Consider the following 22,223-nt stretch of genomic DNA (forward strand, 5'->3'; position numbering starts at 1 on the left):
TTCTGTTCTGCTTCACTGCTCTGCTGATCTCCACAACACAGAAGTTTCTTGATTAGCAGAGCTGGGCTGCTTTTCTGTTAACTTTCATCTTTCCTCTGCCGTAATAAATGTTCTGARAAGCAGAACATGGTACTGTAGGGCCTGTGCTTCTCCATAGTTCAGGTATGYCTCTTCAGCTCTGTCAGCCTGAAGTCTGAATTTTTCAACTGGGCTTGGAGAAAAACACAGCATGGCTATGTATTAGCCAGACTTTTAGAAGTGGTTTATTTTTTTTTTTTAAATCACGTTCACACAGTGTATGGGTGTGTTCTTTATCATATCAGAAATATACCATTAATATCCTTCCAGTTTGTACATGATTTGATTATTCTAATGATGCTTTGGAAGCTGAAATTTCTCCCCTGYGGTCAGCCTTAGAATGAAAATTGCCAAAAGGACTTGGAAAAACTGTCTTATGTTTTCTGAAGGCTTGCAAGAGTGCCCTGGACAGAGGACTCATACAAATAGCTGAGGTGTGGATTGCTAAGCAGTGACAGAAGTGCCACCCTTGGCTGTCCTAGGTGGAGWAAATGGGAGCAGATTTGGTGGCTCTGAAACTTGATGTGAAGGGTCTTCGCTCCTCCAGTTAATGACTTGGAATAGAGAATAAAAAGGGATGAAAATGCACGGGGGCTCAGTCCTATGATGCAGGTTATCTGCTAACTCTTCTTTTCATAAATCTATGATCATGAGCCTTTTCAGTGGCAAAATTAATTTTGCATATATATATGCATACACTGTGATTTACTATACTGAACATTTGTTCTGTGTAGAGCTATGAATGTTAAGCTACTGTAGAAAAAAAGTTATAGCTCTGGAGCATGTACATTAGAGATTAAGCAAACTTTTGAACAGCTAGGAAAAAGATACTTGTGGCATCTAAGCTCCAGTGACCTTGCAGGGTCTTTTGAAGATCATTTTTGCTCTTCTTAAAACCTAATTCTTAGAGCTTCACAGCCTGTCTTGAAATTTTCTGAATAATATTATTTTTCCCTGAGTGCAGGCATCAATATGTAATTGCATATGCAGTAAGTACCATTTTAGTCCAGACAGACACATTTTCTCCAGAGCAACTGTTGTGAGGTAGAAAACCCTTTGAGGCATTTTGGTTGTCTGTTGGCTATTTTGTTGCATGTATTCTTCCTGGAATTTTATTCCATTTGGAGAATGAAATTTCCATTTTCAATAACCATAAGGCCAGGCTATGGTTTGCAACAGAATTTATTGCCCAAGAACCACAAAGATCTTTATAGCATTCAGTGATTCTCCTCTCTCCATCYTTCTTTGTTTCCATGGCTATGTTCCTGGCTTAGCTGAGTTGGTTATTTCCATTTTCAAAGTGCATTTGCCATCTTATAAATTAAAAGAATGGTGTAGTAGATTTATTTCTTACGAAAGTTATTGATGTGGTGGTAGGTGTGGTAGATCCTGCTTAGTGGCATTATGGGATGATTCTGTCTATCCATACCAAATAACAAACTATGCATGAAAAAGAGTCATTGAAACAGATTGCTGCTTCAGTTTTTTAATTTTTTTTATGTTTTATGCTTCAGAATTTTATACTGTTATAGTACCCTGCAAGAAATTCTTTGTGCCATTTCTGACATCACAGCTGGCCAGCTGCAGGCTTTCCAGAGTAAACCTCTGTCTTGCTGATATGTCAGCAACATCAGCCAATGAAACCCAGAAACTAGTGCACAAATGTCAAAAAGATGTACATTATCACAGTCCCTTTTGCCAGGGGTGGAGGAAAATCACTGCCTAAAATTTGTTTCTCATTTGTCTGAAGTCAGTGGTAGCCTCATATGAGCATCAGTTTAATAGAATCATAGAACAGTGTGGGTTGGAAAGGACCTTTAAAGGTCATCTGRTCCAACCCCTCTGCAGTGAGCCTAATCAACCGTATCAGGCTCCGAGCTACATCCAGCCTTTCCTTGAATGTTTCCAGGAATRTCTATCATCAATCTGAGCAACCTGTTCCAGTGTTTCACCATCCTMATTATAAGCAATATCTTTCTTATATCTAGTTTAAATCTACCCTCTTTCAGTTCAAAACCATTATCCGCTGTCCTATGGGGGGGTAATGGCCCTACTAAAAAATTTCTCTCCTTTCTTTCAAGCCCCCTTTTAAGGTTTTGAAAGGCCACAATACAGGGTCTCCCYGGAGCTTTYTCTTCTYCAAGCTTAAGAGCTCCARCTCTCTCAGCTCTTCCTCACAGGAGATGTGCTCCAGCCCTCTGAGGGATTTCTGTTTGATTTCGATAGCTCGAGACCAGCACAGTAAAATCGCTCTTGTATTTCTTGGTCACTGTGGCTCAGTGCACTGCAAGGAGCTGAGAGACAGAGGAAGCTGTTAAGGCACTGTGCAGCAAAGACAGTATCCCTACAGGCACACTCCTGTCCTTCCAGACGGAGTTTGCACTTCAACCCTTGAAACGTGCATGCAAACAGACAGGCTTGCCGTTTTCATCTACCTTTTTGTCAGTGTCAGGGTTGGGAAAATTTGAGACGCTGTCCAAGACATCCTCAAAATGAAAAAGCTGAAGAACTATGAGCCAGAGGATAATACAAAGCCTGGTGAAACAGATGTTTGCCATATCATTTCTTCCTAGCAATTAAGCCAAAATTTCATCACTAATGGCTTTATCAGTGCCTGTGGCAATCCATTCATAGTGTGGCTTTATGGAGATGAAGTTAACAAAATAATCACATTACAATGATTCACTGTCAACATGCAGCTTTCACAGAACAATGCATTATTYTAATTTCCTCGATGCATTCATAATTTTTTGGTTTTCCATTCTAAAAGCTCACTTTCCTCTAGATCATTAGMGACAAAATGAATGAGGTAGTCTATTGCAGAATTGTATCTTGCAGTATGGAGCTACAACAGCTGCTGCTGGCCTATTCATCTAATATGACTTCCTTCATTCTGCAGCCTCTTCAAGTTCTACTGTTACATCACTGAGAATATATTCTGAATAATTGTGTGTTCCATCTTCAGTTCTGACTTCTCAGGGTAGAGAGTTGGTCTAGAAGCTAAAACCAGAGACCCAAGAATTTCAAGATATAGAAGTTCTTCCACCAGATTTTCTAGAAACTCATGATGATGTGATCTAGACTGCATCACCTAATCTTTTTGTGCTCCAATTTCTTCTCTGTGGTAATGGTGCTTAATACAAAGTTCTGGGCCGGTGAAAAAATATAACAGGGAAATGTCAAAAAACAAGTGCTCAAGATCAACCTGGCTTTGAAATTGACTGAATGCTTAGGACTTCCCTTGGAAGAGTGTTCTTATGCTATAYCAGACCTCAGTGTTAGCAGATTTCATCTCAGTCTTAAATTGCACCTCTCTCAGCTCCAGTAACTYTAAGATAATGATAAACCATTATTGAAATCCACCCCCCTTAGTTATCACTCTCTGAGCCACATTGTCTGTATGCAGTTTCCTTTGTGAACCTGAACTCCCTTGTTAAGTCTTGACTTAAGGATGCCAGCAATGTGTCCTCYTTCAGTTTTGCACTGCAGCAAAGGYTTGAAATAAAACCATTCCCAAACATGAAAATCTAGTCGTAGCCAATGATTGTGGGTTACAACTGGAGTCACTGAGCACCRTGAATTTTCTTTTCCCCCTCCCCTAAATGAGTGAAAAACTGGCAAAATTTTAACAATCCTTGGCTTATGACTGAACGAGAAACCGGAYGCCCACAGTGTTTGGAAGCTGGGTAATAAATAGCAAATACAAATCAGCACCTCTGGAGCGTGCAGTTGGGCTGTTTGCACAGRCAAACAGGCAGAGGCTGCACCTGCCCCATGGGAAGGTGCTGCAGTGAACGGCTCCCAAAAAATGTCTTCAATGAGACAGGTGTGTGTTCAAATTGCTGCAGCAACCATCTGCTTACTGTGAAATATGGCTGGAATCCTTAAAGAGGGACCACRTTTCTGGAGAAAACTTTCCAATATGTTAGCCTGAAACATAAGTTCTATAATCTCAGATTCATWTTCATACACGAGTGCTAACAGGCAAAGAATTTTTTACTTTTTAATGAGGGATTTTAAACCTGCTGTTGGGAAGTCATGATGCTGTTTTGGTGGGGGTTCTTTGGCACGCCTCTACTTTTTTGTGACAATAGATTGTATCATCATCCATGCAGAATTATGACTTTGCCTTTACACTGTGGGGAAGAAATCCTGTAAAATGCAATATCATTCAATAGCACCAGAAGGAACATAGAAAATGACAGGCCAAGTAAATTTTTTTTTTGTATAAATGTTCTCTCTTTTCAAGTTTGCTTCAGTGTGAATGTCCCTCTTTAAGGTAAGGCCTTCAATATGGGGAAAATGTCAAGGTAGGTCCACTTTTAGGCCTAATAACCTTGAGGTGTCCCTTCAGTTTCATAATATATTTCCATTCAGTCATCAGTGCATGGCAATGAGCATTTAGCAGATGGGCACGCAAGGGGCTATACTGCATGCCTTTGCATGAAGTGTTACTGCTTAGATGAAATACTGGGGAGTGATCTTGAGACCTCAGATCCTCATGTACCATTATTACACATTGCACATTATATATCTCCCACTTGCTGCAGACATTTCAGGCACAGGAAGACAGGGGGCTTTCTTCTGAGAGAGACACAGTGTTGATTAATACTGGTGTACAACAAAAGTTCAGAAATGGGAATGGGGTAGACTATATTTTTCAGAATGTTTAACATGCATTCTTTAGAAAAACTAAGGAAAAGTGGATGTGGACTTTTGAGACACACRTTTTATTACAAACAATCGTAACACCTTTTTTGCATGCTGCCCCTGCCACAAGGTATCACGAATAAGAATATTCAATGTCGGATGGTTCCTAGAAGTCACACTTTTCTGCTGCTGGTTTGCATGTTAGCCAGCAGCTGCTGATTGAGAATTCTTGGTCATTGTCAGGTAGGGAAGTCCAAGATCTCAGCTGAGCTTGCCATAGGCAGCTGTGAACAATAGATGGTATCATAGTTATGCCTGCAGCGTAGCTCAGACCACTTGGTCCAGAGGCTRGGCAGGACAGAGAAGTCTGGAGCTCTCCTGCCTCTTCCCTCAACAAAGTAAAGGACCTTGGTTTTCAAAGCTTCAACTGGCTGGGCACTTTGAGCAACTGCTAAATTTGCCCAAGATGTAAGGATATAGCTTTCGAGGGGCGTATGTGCAGCTTACAGAAATCACAAGTAAGCTGGTATTTTTAAGGGATTTTCATGGTGKTTTTTTTAATGAAAAAGTTTTGTTTTCTCCGAATTTTTCATTCATTTAGTCTGATTTTGGTTTTTTTTTTTAATCTTCAGCATCAGTGCCTACAGCAGCTGGTTTTAGATGTGATTATCACAATATTAGAATTACAGAAGTTTGAATGCTACTTCCCAGCACTGCAGGTTCCCAAATATTTATAAGTTAAACAACTTTTATTATGCTTCTTTTGATTCAGTACTGGGGATCCATCAGTATTTGTTTGGTTTTGTTGAGTCCTGGTTTTATAGCACTAAAATATTTTCATACTGGATAATTTAGTCCATTTAACCATCTGTTAAACATAGATTGTTAAATGGTGCCCATTGGGATAGAGTGATAAGCAACCAGAGTGTACCTGCTTTCTTTTTGAGCTTCCCCAGAATAACACAAATTCTGTTACCCTTTCTGGCTGCTTTAATCTCCAGTGCTATTTTCATAAAGTCATTTAAACCATTAGGTGAAATAATTTTACTGTGTTCACTTACATTCTTAGGTACATTCTTAAGAGTTCATACCGAAATATTTTGGTTTTTTGTTAATGTAGAATAAATAATATTTCTGGGTTGGGCATGTTTCTGATGTGAGCAAAAGCCAAGGGAAAAACACCAGGTGGTTAAGAAGCAGTAACATCTGGCTCTTTATCAGAAGGTAGAATTTATCAAAAAAAGGTCAAGACTCATTGAAAGCTGGCCTTTCATGACTGGTACCATCCCAGCTGGAGTCCAGGAAACATTGAGTATAAAAAGAGATTTGTCTTTGGGTTTGTTTCTCGTGCAGAACTTTCTGTACTAGCGGTAAACTATGCTCATGCAAGCATTAGATCTTACTAGGGTGTTCACACGAAATGGGCAGCAAAAATTTGTCAATGTGTGTGTTCACAGCTCAGCATGCTGGTGCAAAACTTAACTCCTTTCAGGGCAGTGGACTGAAGCAGCTGATGTGTAGCTGCTCTTCTGCAGTAGCAGGGCAGGGAAGACATCYTCAAACGATGAGGAATCCTAGCGCTTCATTAGCTGCTGCTCTCCTCTTGTTATGCTGCTGTGCTGTGGTAAGGGATTTGTTACTGTGGAGGCAGTGACCTTGTGCTGGTCCTCTCAACAGCAYGCTCCAGAAGTCACATGCTTAAATCCTGAGGAATGAGAGGAACACTCAGTCAGACATTTATGAAAAACCTTAAGCACAGATCTTGTTCCTCGCRTGCTATATTCATGTTTGTGAAGAACCTACAGAACAGCAATACTCTTGGCTTAATTCTGGAGTATGGAAAAGAAGGATTTGAAGACCATGACTGCCCCTGGYGCTTTGGAAGACTCTGTATTTGACAAGAATAAAAAGAAAGCAACATCGAGTTTGTGCCATCATGTCTGCATTAGAAGCTCGAATTCCCAACAAGGTGGGGTTCCCACCATGCAAAAAGCTAAATAAGTGAAAAACAGTCATGAGATCATAGACAATGATAGAAAAAGACATCAAAGCACATATATTGGAGAACAAAAATAGGAAGAAAACTAGATGAATGATGAAGAGAAAATTACCCAAGCTCAAAGCAAATCTGTAGCAGAATCAAGRATTAATGTCTCTGCAAAGTCTGCTAGTCATACTGTACTCTTTTAATAAAACTGTGTTCTAAAGAAGCAGTTACAGTGTATTGGGATGCACTGAGATGTATTGAGATGCAAAAGTAGTAGGCATTCAAGCATATTCATGCCTTTTATTCAGCCTATGATTTATATGTGCATTAGTTAAAAAAAAAAAAAAAGAAAAGGCAGCATCTTCAGCTGCTTTCTAAAGTCACATACATTTTTACTCTCTTTGCAAAGGCTTAAAAATAATCATTACACTTCAAAATATGATCTGTAACAATTCTGTAGTCTTAGCATTAAACCATCATCACTGTGTAGATTTCTCCATTTCTGTAAGGTAAGACCTACTTTACCATTTTGCTGTATGAAAGCCTGTCATAGGCATCATCCACGTCAAACTAATTAGCTAGAGCATCAAAGAGTTTCCAAAATATAAACAGTCTTGCCAAAAACTATGTAGTGTTCTTACTCTATGGCTTGTAATGCAAACTGTTTTAGTGTGTAAGTGAGCCTTGGAATTTTGCTTCCACTATTACCTTTCAAGCTGGGGTGTTTATTTGCATCCAGCAKCACAGTGCACATGTCAATGCCCCCTTGATAAAGGAGGCCTCAGAATCACGAGATACTAATATATAATTTCATGTCATAATCGGGAAGGTTTCTGTAATGTGGGACTTTGCTGTAAATAAATGTTTAGGTGACTGGAGGCAAAATAAAATGTTGGAAAGTCASTCAGTATTCAGGATACATAAAGTTTATTGAAATATTTAATTATGTCATTCATCCATTTACTAACATAAAGGAGACAGAGTCTCCTTAATTTATTCCTTGTGCTTGTGAATGCTTAAAGAATGGAAAGTAGAGKAAATCTATTGATCTTTCACAGAGTATGTCTGGTCTCTGTGCACTGTTAGGCTATCTTTATTTGGATAACTTTTTCAGTGATTTTATGGATATCTCCTGGAAGCCACTGAAATTCTAGGAACACGTGCCCTAGACTTTCCAAACTGCCTCCCTCTTTTTACCTCCTCTTGGCAAGTAAACTCTGTCATCTGGATAGTCCTTAGTGCCAAAGTGCTAGGGATCAGGAAATCAAAAAGCCTTCTGCACATGTATTTGAGGACTCACCAGCAGGTGGTTCAGCACCTTGTCACAGATGCACCAGCCCTGATTGCTGTGACTCTGCTTTAACAGTGATTGAAATGCAGTTTCAGGAGAACACAACTGAAMATGGGCTTATCTTGGGTGTGTGCCAAGATGTAAGAGGGGAGATGACATTGCTGATGAGACCTTAGAGCAGCTGAGGACATCAATGGAATCTTGCCAATATATTGTGAATTACATAGACCCACATAAACTCTGCACTGCAGAGTAGATCATAAGGTTTGCAATAGGAATCCACATTGTGCAGATGAAAGGTATTTTCATATAACTGTTGTGTTACTTGTCTTCTAATATTTCCTCCCCTCCCCAAGAAGAAATATAAAATTGTTTCTCATGAGGTTAAATCTCTCAAAGAAGTGTACCATAAGAAGAAAATATAGTGTAGGAATTCAGAAGTTGGCAGTCTTTYCCTGCAATTTTTTTCACTTTACAAAATGCATGTATTCTACCATAGCATAGCTACTGTGCAGTAGCTACCTCACAACTGAATCCTAAGGGAAGCAAGCCCTGGGAAGGTGGGCACAATGGATCTTGAGGGTAAAGGACTAACCACAGGTGGGAAGCTGGTGCTGAGTTCCCTTAAAGCTCCTGTGAAATCTGTCTTCATCCATGTTCTGCATGGAGGTTACTGCTGTGGGGTAGCAATCAGGCTATGAACAAAGCAGGTTTGCTGTTTATAACTGTAGTGCTGTGTGCTCATGGTGATGCTAAAACGATACCCAAATAGGGCCATAGAGGAGAGGTTCATTGCCCACGCTGCAAACACAGGGTGGCTGCTRGGGAGCCTGCAGAGCTTTGGTTTTGTTTGCCTTGCTATTGGTTTGGTGGTGGTGGTTTTGGGAGGTTCTGTTTTTTAGAAGGTCTTTGTAAAAGATACGAAGGCTGGCATTCTGRCCATGTAGTCATTAAATGTTTATGCCCCTAATTGTTTACGTTATTCCTCCTTCCTACTGGATCCATTCACATTCCYAAGCAAGATGCATACCATGTCAAAAGTGATTTCTGCTTGTTGTATCACAGATTATCCCTTTTAAAATCCATCATTTTGTGAATTAGCTTGGTGTTTAGTAAATATCTGTGTACTTCCATAACAGACCAAAATATGGACTGCATAGTTTGACAYGCTTTTCAAATACTGTTTCATTATCTATTAGCATCTTTATTGAGTGGGAGGGTTCCCACTGCTTTCACTTAATGTAGTGTTCTTTACATCTAATGAAAGTATAATCGAGGAGAAAGAAATCTCACCCTCTGTTTGGAAGTAATGAATGTTGGTTTACTTGTAAAAGCTAYGTGGATTCTAAAGCCTTTTTATCATCATAAGCTTCACTCGAATATACTACAGCTCATGGCAGTTGTGTTGTCACTCTTCCATCTGTGTATAGAGCAATTAAAATGCTAAGAAAATTGAATCACTTATGAAGTTATTTTGATAAGGGGTATYCAATATCTTCTGAAGACAAGCTAGGAAATACTTTTAATACCAATACAGATTCTCAGGACATGCTAATACTTGAAGAGGCATCCTGAGGATAAACTGGAAGACAGGCCTGAAGTGTTGTGCTTCTTAGCCCATTTCCTCCAAAATATTCATACAGAATTTATTTTTATGTGTTATGCACAAAAGTGAGTGCTCATTATAGTTGGTCTCAAATACTTGGAAACAGCTACACCTTTATGAAAAGAGTTCCAATCAGCAGTGCAAAGTGATCTCTGTCTGTGCTGTGGTTTTTGTTATCATAATAAGGAGAGGTGAATGAGAGGACAGTGATATGTGAGGTTAGCCACATAAACCCTGTGCTTCAAACCAACTGGTTTGGTGTTGAGTTTTCATTTGTCTTGATAAATACAATCTGAAAATCTTATCAGCAATGAGGTAAATACAAAATGTTCAAACATTTATCATCCTCATCTAAGAATTCCTTCTTATGATACTGTGTCAAACGTGGGAATCATTTATTTCTTACTGAACCAAATTCTGAATAAAATTAAGCGCTACTGTGTAATACATCTAATATGAGAAAGTGTGACTCTCACTGCATGTTGTGTTCCTGCTGCACTGCTGCCCTGTGCCTCTGGAGCTGCACACCAAAAGGTGCAGCAGCCTCCTGCAGTTACATTTAAACAGCATATTGTGAATTTGTAGGAAAATCAGACTAAAACCCAAAACCCAGTCTTTTGTGACAGCGTTGTTTTGTAGCCACCACCTCCATCTTTTTTTACCTTCTCTGAGTAGCCTTTGTAGCTGCTGAACAATGCCAGCCCAGTTATGGGAGCTGTTGAGCTTACAATGCACTTGAAAGAGTTTCAGTGATTTTCTGCAAATTAAATGAAAATAAATATCAGAATAAAAAGAGAGACTTCTTAATGTCTCCAGACTGGAGAATTAATTTCATCTTTATTAGGCAGAAGAGAGTCCACTGTGCCTCTTGGCCTCATGATACAGCTGATGAGATGTCCAAGCTTTGCTGAGTTCCCTGGTTTGGAACACCCTCTGTCAGGTGCCTTCTTGCAAGGGTTTCTGTGGCTTTTCATACCAAAGGCTCCCATCAGTCACATTTGGTTCACGTAATTAATGGATGGAATGGCAAGTTTTAACTTTCTGAATCTATTTTCTGTGATAAAACCATCAACTTAAGTTTRTTTTTTCATTTTTTAAATTCATGTTGAGTCATTTAATAATCACTGACAGACAAGGYTGGTAACCCTTAACACTGGAAAAATCTTAGTAAGCAGATTTTAGAGGGGTCTTCTTAAGCTTGAGTTTGTAACTGCTGGCAGAATGTTTTATTAAAACATCATTGAAAAAAACAATTCAGAAAACTGCTGTTTAATGTCTGCTTATTAACAGCATCTTTTAGTAARTATATGAAGAAATTTGAGGAAAAAAAAAGCACTTTGACTCAAAAGACCCAGTATCTCTTTGTCCAAAGCTGTACAGGCCAACTACAAAAGCTGATTAAATGGTGTTCTAGGAAGAGAGAGTCTTTCATAATTTCCGATACCTTTATCTCTTTGAATAGAATAAAACATGACTTTGACTTACAAATTTTCACCCTTGATGGGTAGTAGTTATATGGGTTTATTAATTCAAGGAGTTCTATCTGTGTAGSATCTGATCAGTTCATGTGTCAGGTCACACTGCTTGGTCACTGCTCAGACAGGACACCTGTGAAGYATTCACACTGTGGGGATAAGAAAAACAGAAGATCAAGTGTCCAGCATGTATCCTGCACAAGAGGCAGTGAATCACTATTCCTTCTCACCACCAGAGATATTCTGCTGGTGGAGCAGCCACCTTTCTGATGAGATTTAGAGTTGGAATTATGTAATTTTTGGTCATTGCCAGTGCTGTGGCACTGCTGCTGCTGCTGCTTGTCAGATGGACACGGGCTCTGCCCACGTGCTGCCTGCAGGAGAGCAGCTTCAGTGCAGTGTGGCATTTGGCACCTACTGTTGGAAGCTCTTGGATAGCTTGGAAGCTGTGGGAAGCWGTGGCCCTGCTCTCATGTAGCTGAAGACAAGATGCTTGCATAGTCAAGAGAAAAAATAAAGAGCATCTGAAACCAAATGGAATTTTTGTGCATTTGGGAGGACAGCTGTAGTTTTGGGTGTTCTTCTTTCCTAGTACTCTAGTTTCCTGAGYCATCTGAAATTGAAAAGTCTTACCTGGGAAAAACGTTTGAAAAGTTTAAAATAGTGTGCCCCAGAGTCTTAGGAGCTGCAGTCTAAATAAACAGAATCCCACCCATTTAATTACTGCATTTYAAATGATGCATTTAGTAGCCAATCTAAATATTTTTCTTTTTTATCTTCATGATTTTTTAGTGTTCAAAGTTGGATGATGGCTGCACTCTGTTCTTTTCATATATTCTCCTTAGCTTGCAGATCTTGCCTCTCTTCTCAGCTTCCCTGCTAGGGGACAGGCATAGCCCTTCATACCTTCATTCTGAGCCCTCGTGATGCAACTGTGTGTTGGTTCAAGCTCTTGGCCTACAGAGAATTCACACTGCAAGTGCATTAAAATAGCAGTAGTAGCAGAAATGTGGCCAGACCTGTTTTGTCTTAGCAAAYGGAGCCTTGCAAAATAGTTATAGCTTCAGGAAGAAAGTGCCTAAGTTGCTAAGGAGGGTTTCTCAAATAAATCTTTCTGTTGAAAAGAAGCACTTGTTACGAACTCTACCTTTGGTTTTGTATGGCTTAATCCACTCACTTTTGTTCCCTGTGATTTGTTTAATCTCACTTCATTAATTAAACAGGTTAGAGACCTGTTGGCATATCCTTGCAATTACAGGTTGCTCCATGCTTGTCCTGCTAATAAATTGGGTGATTTACATCTACGCTGCCAAAACTACATGGAATTGTTTATAAATCAAAGAAAGTAAAAACTTCTATTTCCTCCTTTGGTCTCAAAGTCATATTTTAAGACATAGTAAGCTTTTAAATCTACTCAAAGACCTTTGGTTGTTGCTTCACAAGTGTTTAAGATGTGAAATTCTACTGGAAGTACAATTATTTTTAATTGATTTAATTGATAGTAATTTTAATTGATAGGTTACACCAATGCTGGGACACTTTTTTAGATGTAGTCTTCTGTGCTCTTTTTTGTCTAAYACTTTCATAAGTCTTAGTGATTTCTAAAATAAGTAGCTGTTGGGAATTAATTGCCCCTGATTAATTGCCCCTGATAGGCTTTGAGGAAATTGTCCTCTTACTGTTTTRACTTAAGCAAGGAAATAACACTTTTCACAAATGTGTGAAAACCTGAAAGTAATATATATTGTATCTGGTTTTGGCTACTCCAGGGCTTGTTTGCCCTCGATAGCTAGTGGTTAAAGTGTGAGTGTARTTACATTTTTTTTTTAATGTAACTACAGTTCTGAATTTGACTTCTACTTTTTACAAATACTCACCTTTTTTTGCTTTAGTGACTATTCCTGTGGCAAATTCATTGTGTGARTGTGTGAAAATACTATGGTAGGACATGGAGAACAAGAGGACTGTAGACGTGGTTGCAATGTAATGCTTTTAAAAATTGAGGTGGAATTTCATTCTTTTTTTGCAGGTTTTGCCCAAATTATTTGGTAAAAAAAATCTCATAAAGTTCAAATCTATGTCCCTCATGCCTTMGGCAATTCTGAGTTATACGAGTCACATACACTTCATGTCTGATCTTTATGTAAAAAGTAAATATTTCAAATGTCAACAATATAAACATATCTATAGGCGATATCCATATCGCTTTCCTTTTAATGGAATTCTGTAGATAGAGGTTGTGGATTTTTGTTTGTCTGCACTTCGAAAGTAGCTGGTTTACAAGTGACAGTCTCTTGCATTTACAGAGACCATTTTCCCTACATTTATGAAGTTCTTCCAGTTTAAGTGAAACTTGCTATGCTTATTTTACAATTGTGAGAAAGAAAACTGTTTAGTGTCTCAGTAGAACTGATGAGCAAAATACATTTATATATATATATATATTACAGAAAGTTTACCTATGTTGAAAGGGGATATATATCTCATTTTGAATATATTAATGTGCTTTATGATGTATGACTTTGTCATTTTATCATTTTACTTTGCAAGTCAAATAGTTGTTCTATTTCGAGTGTCATTTAATCTCAGACACGCAGGAGGAGCACAAAGCTCATTTTCAGTGTGGCTCCATTAAGGATCACCCAGCTAATTACTAGATTCCATGACACAAAGAGAAAACAGTCAGTGTAAAGAAAAATGTTTATTCCAATTCCCTGAACCTGTGCATGCCTGAATATGCTGCTAACATGGAAAACGTGTACACTGCAGCTTCAAAGGAATGACTATGGAGAGCTTTCTCCTCTGTAGCGTAGAGGGTTTTTTCATGTAAGTGGTCACAGATAGTCACTGTTGTGAGCATCCAGAGGACACCAAATCAGCCTCCCCAAGTCTGTCTCTTTTAATACCTTTTGTCCCAGAACAGGCACAGTTGCACTTTGTTGGCCCAAYTTTGCTGAAGGAGTGAGGTGCTTTAGACTTCAGTGGGAAAATCATGATGCCATTGAAATAAAGAAGAGTTCTGAGGTGGATTTCTCTGGAGACAGAATTTCACACTTTGCCATGGTGCTCTCAATTACATTTGGCTGCATTAGGRATCTGAGTTGCCAATGCTGAGCTCAAGGGTTTTGGATTGAGAGCTGTTGTAAGCTTTACCTCGGAATTTTAAACCTGAGTGTAGCTTGATATAAAGAAATGGCTAACTTAAGAGTTGAAACATTAGGCTGTGTTTGGGGGAAATCAGTTAAATCAGTTTTGCCTCTGACATGAGATATGATTATCTAGGAGGAAACAACTGTACCACCCACTATTGCAAAGGCTTTTTAAAACTAGTTCTAATCTCAGCTTCCTGCTTTATCATCATACTGCTATTCCTTCACCTGTCAGAGACCTGTGAGTCTCTGGGAACTCATTTATAGTACTGCTTCTGTGGCCTCTCCTGAACTCATTTATATTTCTTGCTCCTGTAGCTTCTCTCATACATCTGTTATTATTTGTGTGAAGTAGCTCCTCTTTTATTTCAATCATTCCAGAAAATTCAGCCTTTCGGGGAGGGGGAGGATGGAGAAGAGGGAGAGCACCTTTTATTTGATAGTGCTGTTTTACAATTCACCTTATTTCTATTTTTCTTCTCAGAAAACCAAAAGGGATGTAAATAACTTTGATCAAGACTTTACACGAGAAGAACCAGTATTAACACTAGTGGATGAGACAATTATAAAACAAATCAATCAAGAAGAATTTAAAGGGTTCTCTTATTTTGGAGAAGACCTACTGCCATAGACAACATTAGGCTGACAGATGAATGATGCTGCAAGAAGTGATTCTGAAGAGATCATCAAATTACTGAGTCTCAGTAGATCAAGAACTACTTCTTTTACCCTGAGCCCATACCCCAGTTAAAGTTTATATTTATTGTTTTTCTTTCCTTTTATCTTCTGACCTGAAAGCACTCTTAATTTCTGTCTCAAAAAGCAATGCAAAATAATTTTGTATCAGAAATTGTGGATGTAACACACTGCCGTATATTTGCAACTTTTCTTTTATTCCTAAGAWTAGGAATTCCCAGAGGACAAAACTGCATCTTTTCCATAGAAAGTGAAGCTGTGCTATTAAAAGCAATTTAGCAGACCTGTAATCATTATATATAATTAAGCTAAGAAGGTGAGAACTGTTTCTTCTGCATTGGTGATTATGGTGARATCTGTACTCAGATGCCCTTTGGAAAGCAAAGTCTGTCTTCATGGAGGTTATTAATTTATTGTGGAGAGGCACAAACCATAAAGTTGTCCAGAAAAAGAAGCACATCAATTAAGGCTTTCAGTGAAGTTCCTCATGCAATGTACGGGAAGCACTTAGGAATAAGAATCATARAGATAACTGAAATTTTATTTAGAGGAAGAAATATGTACTACATGGATAGATATTAAAGGGCTAAAGAAGAAAAAGCCTATAGTACTTTAACTCAGCTACCTATAGCCATTTTACTGTTTCTCAGACAATTTGGTGTACTATCCATGTTACCAAATTTAACAYCCTTTCAAATGAACCATTAATGTGATGGCAAGCTTGAAAATGTTTACAGTTAATTTTACTTAAAAAATTAATTTTAAACATTATAAATTTGCCTTTTCCATTGTAGCTAAGTTGGTAAATAATTTCTTATTTATATTTATTTTCTCAGCAGTGTGTTACTTTTGCACACTTTTGCAAAATCATAATACTACTGTGTTTGTTGGGTTTTATGTTTAAAATCTAAAGAGAAATCTGCTTTTAGAAGACACAAAATAAGGCTACACGTGCATTATGTGGAAATGTGTTAAAAAACTGAAGATCAAACATTCACAAACTGACATTATTGAAAGTTGTAAATTCATTTTTTTTGTGTATGAATTGAAATGGTAACTCATGTGGACAATATTACTAATGTGAAGTTACCTCCTGTAGATACGCTAACAGTGTTATGTACTTTTATTTCCAGGAGTACCCTGTGGTTTGAATTTGGTTTTGATTTTTTTTTTCTTTTTTTTTTTGTGTACATGTATCGCTGAGGTCATTTTATTATATATTTTACTGGACTGAGTGAGCGGTCATTGGAATCCATTTTAATTGTTGCACATGGATTTCTAGCTGCACAAAAATATATATACTTGTGATTGGCAAAGTGGCACTAAAGAAGCTTTTTTGCCTTTTGTACAGGTGAGATTTTGTATATAGTGTTTGCTGCAAGGCCTGTGGAATTCATTGAATATAGAGGTATCAACTGCTGCATGTTCAGGCATACTATTAAAATGTTAGTCTATGAAAGAATAATTATAATAATGTCCATGTGCAATACTCTTGTATGTGTATTGGTTCAAGTTACTGTCAGAAAGATGAGGTTTTTGTTATAAAAGATGTAGACATATATTAAGCTATACTAAATCTCTTGTATAGTTCTCTTCAACTCTATTATGACATGATAGAGCTCGGAAAGAGAAAGGAATGTTACAAATYGTGGTGGACAAAGTGTGAATCATTGGCTTTAAGAGATAATCTCGGTCTCAAGCAGATGAGTTAGTTTGTGTCAGTTTTGCGTCTGGCTGCTCATAGCCTGTTACTGATGACACCATTCAGTTCCATTTTGTTTTGTTTTTAAAACTCAGGTGTAATTATTATATATATTCTTATGATTATTTCAAAATATTAAATATTATGATATATCAATTAATGTGTTGTCTGGCCTACAAGTGTAATAAGGATCAAGCCTTTAGTTTAATTTAATTTATCTTCAATAATCTTTTGTACTGGGAAAAGACTAGCTTCTGGAGCTGAGTACCAGCACAGAAACATCTTAATGATTGCATCATCTCAACGTTTAAATTTCTTTCTCTCTTAGAAATATATTGTAGAACTGCCCATCAATTTGTGTCTCGCCACTGGCTCTGTTTATTTCTCATCATGGTTAGCTTTTGACATCCAGGCAAGAACTGATCACAATGCTGAGGCGTTCTTTCCCATAGGTGAGTGGGAAGGCAAGGAGATGGGGATCCTTGCCTTGCTAGGAAGGCAAGTTATGGGATCGTGCACTACTGTCTGTTCAACAAGGGGCCTTTACACAGAACTCGAGCATTTCTTTTGAAGGAATAAAAGCATCCCATAAAGCTATTGTGGACAAGCTAYGTAGTCTGCATTCCCCTTTCTAACGTGAAGATTATTAGCAAATGTTTGTATTTCAAGAGGCCTCAGGGCCAGCAGTGTTGGGTAGGATGCGAAAAGAAAAGTGAAGGAGATAGAAACTATTGCATGGGCAGATATTTCTTCAATATAAATAGTTAGATCCTCTGCCTTGGGTTTACATCAGAAGGTCTGTCTGTTACCTTGAACATTTTTTTAGATAACTCTTAAAAATGGACATTCTGTTACATTTCTGCCTGTTCTGTAAAACCTTTTCTGTTCCTTCTTTGTAAAATGAGTGCAAAATGCCAAAAATATTATTAATAATAATAATTATAAAGRATCCATTGTTTTTTGGTTTTCCTCCCAAACAGACTTTAAAAATGGAAATGTGTTTTTCTCCATAGGGTGAAAAATAATTCTCTCCAAAAAGGCTTAAAAATTACCTCTTTTTAAATTATGTGCAGAATAGTTCTGGCTAAATATAAAATGTATTCAGTTGGGGGGGTAGGGTTTTTTTTTATTGTGAGGATTTATTTGTACAGAATTTTTTTCTTATGGATGTAATTTGAATCTCTTGCCATTCATTAGTGTTATTTCATCGTAAACATTATTACTGTGCCAAATGTACTGTATTCAAAAGGATGTGAATGTGTATTGTTTTGGAACCTAATAAATACAATGATGTTAAATCTTATTTTTTCCCCAAAGTTTTCCTGAGTATTTCCTAATGAGGAAGAAAGAAAGATGACAGATGAATGTTTTTCCTGTTACATGTTGTACAAAATACCAAGAGCTTGTCTTTTAGGATTGGACATTTTGCAAAGCAAGGATTTGCTAACACGAGCATCACCTGTGAAGCACTACACTACAAGAAAAACAGAGGTAGCAGTGCATGAACACTATTTATCCTGGGTAATACAGCATTTATCTCAAAAACACCATGCAGGTGAGTGTCTGCTCACTGTACAGAATGGCCACTGAGTTCTGACTGATCACAGCATTSTGCTTATTAGCTGTACTGTCAAAATTCACTTCAGTAGGGCACTTTATTGGACTGCTTTAGTCTGTCAGTGGATTGAAGTGAGAGACTAATGGTATGCATAAATGTAATTAAGCGTTGTAGAGCTTATTTAACTTAATATGTCAATGTGACATTGACTGAAACATTTCAATATTTCTTCATGTTTCAATTTACATCTTAAATATTTTCCAGTTCCGCAGTCTGAATTCTTAACTTCAGTTTCAGTAGATCAGTTATCAGCAAACTCTGGCAGTAAATCCAGTTAAGAGTCTCCAGTTAGTATGCCTAACTAGTATGTATACTAACTAGCTTTAAAAAAAAATTAAATTAAATGGTGTTGTCTATTCAAATTGCAGCTTTTGCATAAACCTCCACTTTGAATTCTTTGTATTCACTTGTATGCTGTCATCTCAAAGTTGCTGAATGTGCTTGGTGCCTATGAGCACATTCCAACTCCTGTGTGTTGACACCATTAGCATAATCTTTGTCACACAGATTTTACCAGTTAAACAACCATGTAACTCCAATTTTCTGGCTATGTGTTGCAGCCTTAAACGCATATGAAGACTTAACTTGATCTTACAAGCGACAAGCATCACTGGTCTCGGAACAGATCAATCCACATCATGTTTTCTTGTAATGTTACAAAACTGATGTCTAYTAAGAACAGTTTTTATCCTGGCTGATGGACTGCAGATTTTGGGAAGACAGCAATCTTTTGGAGAGGAATGAGTTGCAGTCTGATTGGCTCTTCGTGCTGTAAACATGATACTAAATGTTCAGGAAGCGAGTCTCAGCAAATATCTATCTGCTTCTGTGGCCTGCCAGAGACAGGGGCTGTTAGGTCATTTTATACTCAAACATKTTTAGCCTTCTTGTAGTCTAGTCAGTTACATTATGAAATCAATATGAAACTCTCTTTTGATTACTTTTGGTAATCAGTTTTGAACAATGTCAACTTCTGGCATGCAAAACATTCTGTGGGAAAAAGCTACAGAGCTCAACTAACAATTAAGTTTAAAATTACCTCTCTTTATTTATTCTGACCCAGTCATAATTCCACTTTATGCTGCCTGGGTCTTTCTTTGAAAGAGGATAAATCATTTTTTTCTATTCACCTTTTTTCTTGCCATTCAGAATTTTATAGATSACTAGTACATCCTTCCTCATCTATTTCTTTCTCAGACTGAAAAGTCTTGCCCTRTCTGTCAAAAGGCTTCATAATGACATATCCCATATTTTTGATCATCTGTATCAACTTTCACTGAATCTAGTTCTACTGTATCYCTTTTGAAGACAGGGAGTAGAATTACATATGCAATTCAGTATGTGGATGCAATGTGGATTATTACAATGACTACTGTGTTTTRTTTTGTTTTCTGCTACATTTTTACATTTTCTTTTCTTAATCCAAGTTTGTTCTCAGTTATTTCACAGGCTGTCCCAGATTAGTGTCTGTTGTAAATCTAATATGCAWACTTTCTGTCTGATCATCCAATCACAATCAAAACAGGTTCTGTTCTGGACATAATGAAAATATGTTAAAAAGAAATTTAACTAGCTGCAAAAAACGCCTTGAGGCCGACTTCCATTTTAGCAGTAAAMCTTTTGATGGTCACCTTCTCAGTATGGTTTTCCTGCTGTTTTCCTGCCATCTATATATAACTATCTTTAGACTGTCTTTCTCTAGCTTGCTCATATTGTGTGCAACAAATAACTTTCCAAAATCCAGATCCAGGACATGCTCTACTCCCCTTCTATCAATACAAGCTCTTACCGTGTTCTGGAGTATCCCTTCTTTTGACCTGTGAGCTACAGTGAAAGGGAGAAAGATAAAGGTTTTCTTAGCACATTGGGAAAGTTCATATATGTGCCAAAATAGTTTCCACTCCATCTTTCCTTTTACCTCATCATTGCTGTGGAATCAGGAGATAAGAGCAGCAGTCTAAGATGAAACTTAAATTGCCACCATAAATATTGTGAAATGATTATGCAAGACTGTCCAAAATTTGGAAAAGCATTAAAGAACTTTAGTGTTTGTACACAGATGTTTAATCTTTGAAAAAAAAAATCAATTAGGAAGAAAGTCATTGACCTGGAGTCTATTGCTGATCTGGGCACTGGATTGAGAACTGAATTGAGCATTGCATGCACTTGTCATCACCATTCAACACTAGCAGTTTGATCTCGTGTCTTGTGTACTGAAGGAAGCAGCTTGAAGATAAGAATTGTAGTCACATCAAGAGTCAGTTCTGGGCCAATGGACACTCCTTCCTCCAAACCTGTTAATACAAAATGTTATCCAAAGGTGCCATGCATCTGGGATCAGTGCCACAGAGAGAAAAGAGCAGAAGTCCTGCTTTTGGCGCACCCCAGCTGCCAGGTTAATTAAATGTAAGGGAACATCTTATTTATCTGTACTCTTGAAAACATTTTAGGAATAGGCCAGATACTCCTGACTGACCATAAATGTATCTCTGCCCAGACATGTCTATCAAATGGTGACAATTCCAGAAATGAAATGACTGGAACATCAACATGAGGAATTGTGTCTGAATGTTAGAAATGCATTTTTTACTTACACTTCCACACAGCAAAAAAACAAAAACCCATGGATATTTGCCTAAGCAACCCCTTGGTTTTTATGGACACAAGTGACTTGGAGCTTGGTACTTCCAAATTGTGCAAAGTGAGAGATACTATTATGGCCATTTTGCTAACCAGCAAATCGAAATTAGGTGCCATGATGGTGATTTGCTTCTTAGTATGTAAGTATCAAGTCAGCAGAAGTGCTAGGAAAAGGGTATGGGTGAAGCTTATCAGTGCCCTAATTGTCCTGGTGTTTCTAAGCACGAGGTGTTTTCAAAACCCTGTTTTGGTAAACACCTGCTGGTGGTCTCCTGTGAAGGGGCTTCCTGGCTGCTTGGAGCCCCCTCCATTCCTCTGTGCAGCCAAAAGTGATGTGCATTCAGATATAGTAGTTGATGAATGGCTTTATGCTGACAGAGGGCAGGTTTCCATTAAATATTAGCAAGAAATTCTAATATTCTTAGAATATCAGGGTGGTGAGGCACTGGAAAAGCTTGCCTGGAAAAGCTGTGGATGCCCCATCACTGGAAGTGTTCAAGGCCAGGTTGGATGGGGCCCTGAACARCCTGGTGTAGTGGAAGGTGTCCCCTSCACATGGCAAGGGGTTTGGAATTAGATGATCTTTAAGGTGCCTTCCAGCCTAGGCCATTCTGTGGTTCTATGCATAGGGAAGATGGGCAGGGTTTGGTTTACAGTAGGATAAACTTTTTATGGAGTCACACTCCAGCCAARTTTGAGAACCTATGTGTTCTGGGAAAGCTATTTATTCAGAGTCTTGGTACATCTAAAAAACTTGTTCTGTTGATTTTTGGTTAATGAGCAGTGAGAAGTAGGCAAAGATATCAGGCCTATAGAGACACATTTTCTAAATAATGGTATGGTTAATTAAGGTGAGGAGATTGAGGGTCAAAGAGATTATGCAAATCTCATTTAGGTAAATGTTTGTGTTAGGGCGAGGATCAGTGTCCTTTTTAGAAGCAAACTTAAGACCTTTAATCTTTGCTTGTTGGAATAATGTGGAGACATTTTTTCTTTGATTAAATTATATGCTAACCCCTTTCATGCTCGTGCATTGCAGCAGCACTCACATTATTTTTCTGTAAAGGACAGGAGCTGAACTTCCTAGATGTTGAATTCTGCTGGATTGAGGCCCATTCATGGCTTATGATGCTGCTCTACTGAAGTACAGGGTTGTGTGAAATGCCTCAAACCACCTTGGAGCTGGTGAACTGGAGCCCTGGTAATCCCAAGGTCTATTCCACTTGAGTTGTCTCGCTGGAAAACTGGTGTCCTAGAGCAGGTTTTGTAGCACACTTCTCCAATCCCAAATGGAGGGGCAACTATTTAAGCAGCTGTCATCATGAGACTCG

At 38.1% G+C, this 22,223-nt stretch overlaps 1 protein-coding gene across 1 annotated transcript in view; it reads left to right on the top strand.

The window, feature by feature from the left end:
• Window positions 1–17,088, top strand: part of PRKCE (protein kinase C epsilon) — a 280,126-nt gene extending 263,038 nt beyond the window's left edge. Inside the window, exon 15 of the mRNA XM_057374126.1 lies at window positions 14,721–17,088. Coding sequence (XP_057230109.1) covers window positions 14,721–14,867 — 147 coding nt within the window. The 3' untranslated portion in view covers window positions 14,868–17,088. The remainder of the gene's footprint in view (window positions 1–14,720) is intronic.
• The last annotated feature ends 5,135 nt before the right edge of the window (window positions 17,089–22,223 follow it).

Source organism: Malurus melanocephalus, unplaced genomic scaffold (assembly GCF_030028575.1).
Source record: "Malurus melanocephalus ecotype Western Australia unplaced genomic scaffold, MMel_1.1 scaffold_217, whole genome shotgun sequence".
Lineage (NCBI taxonomy): Eukaryota > Metazoa > Chordata > Aves > Passeriformes > Maluridae > Malurus > Malurus melanocephalus.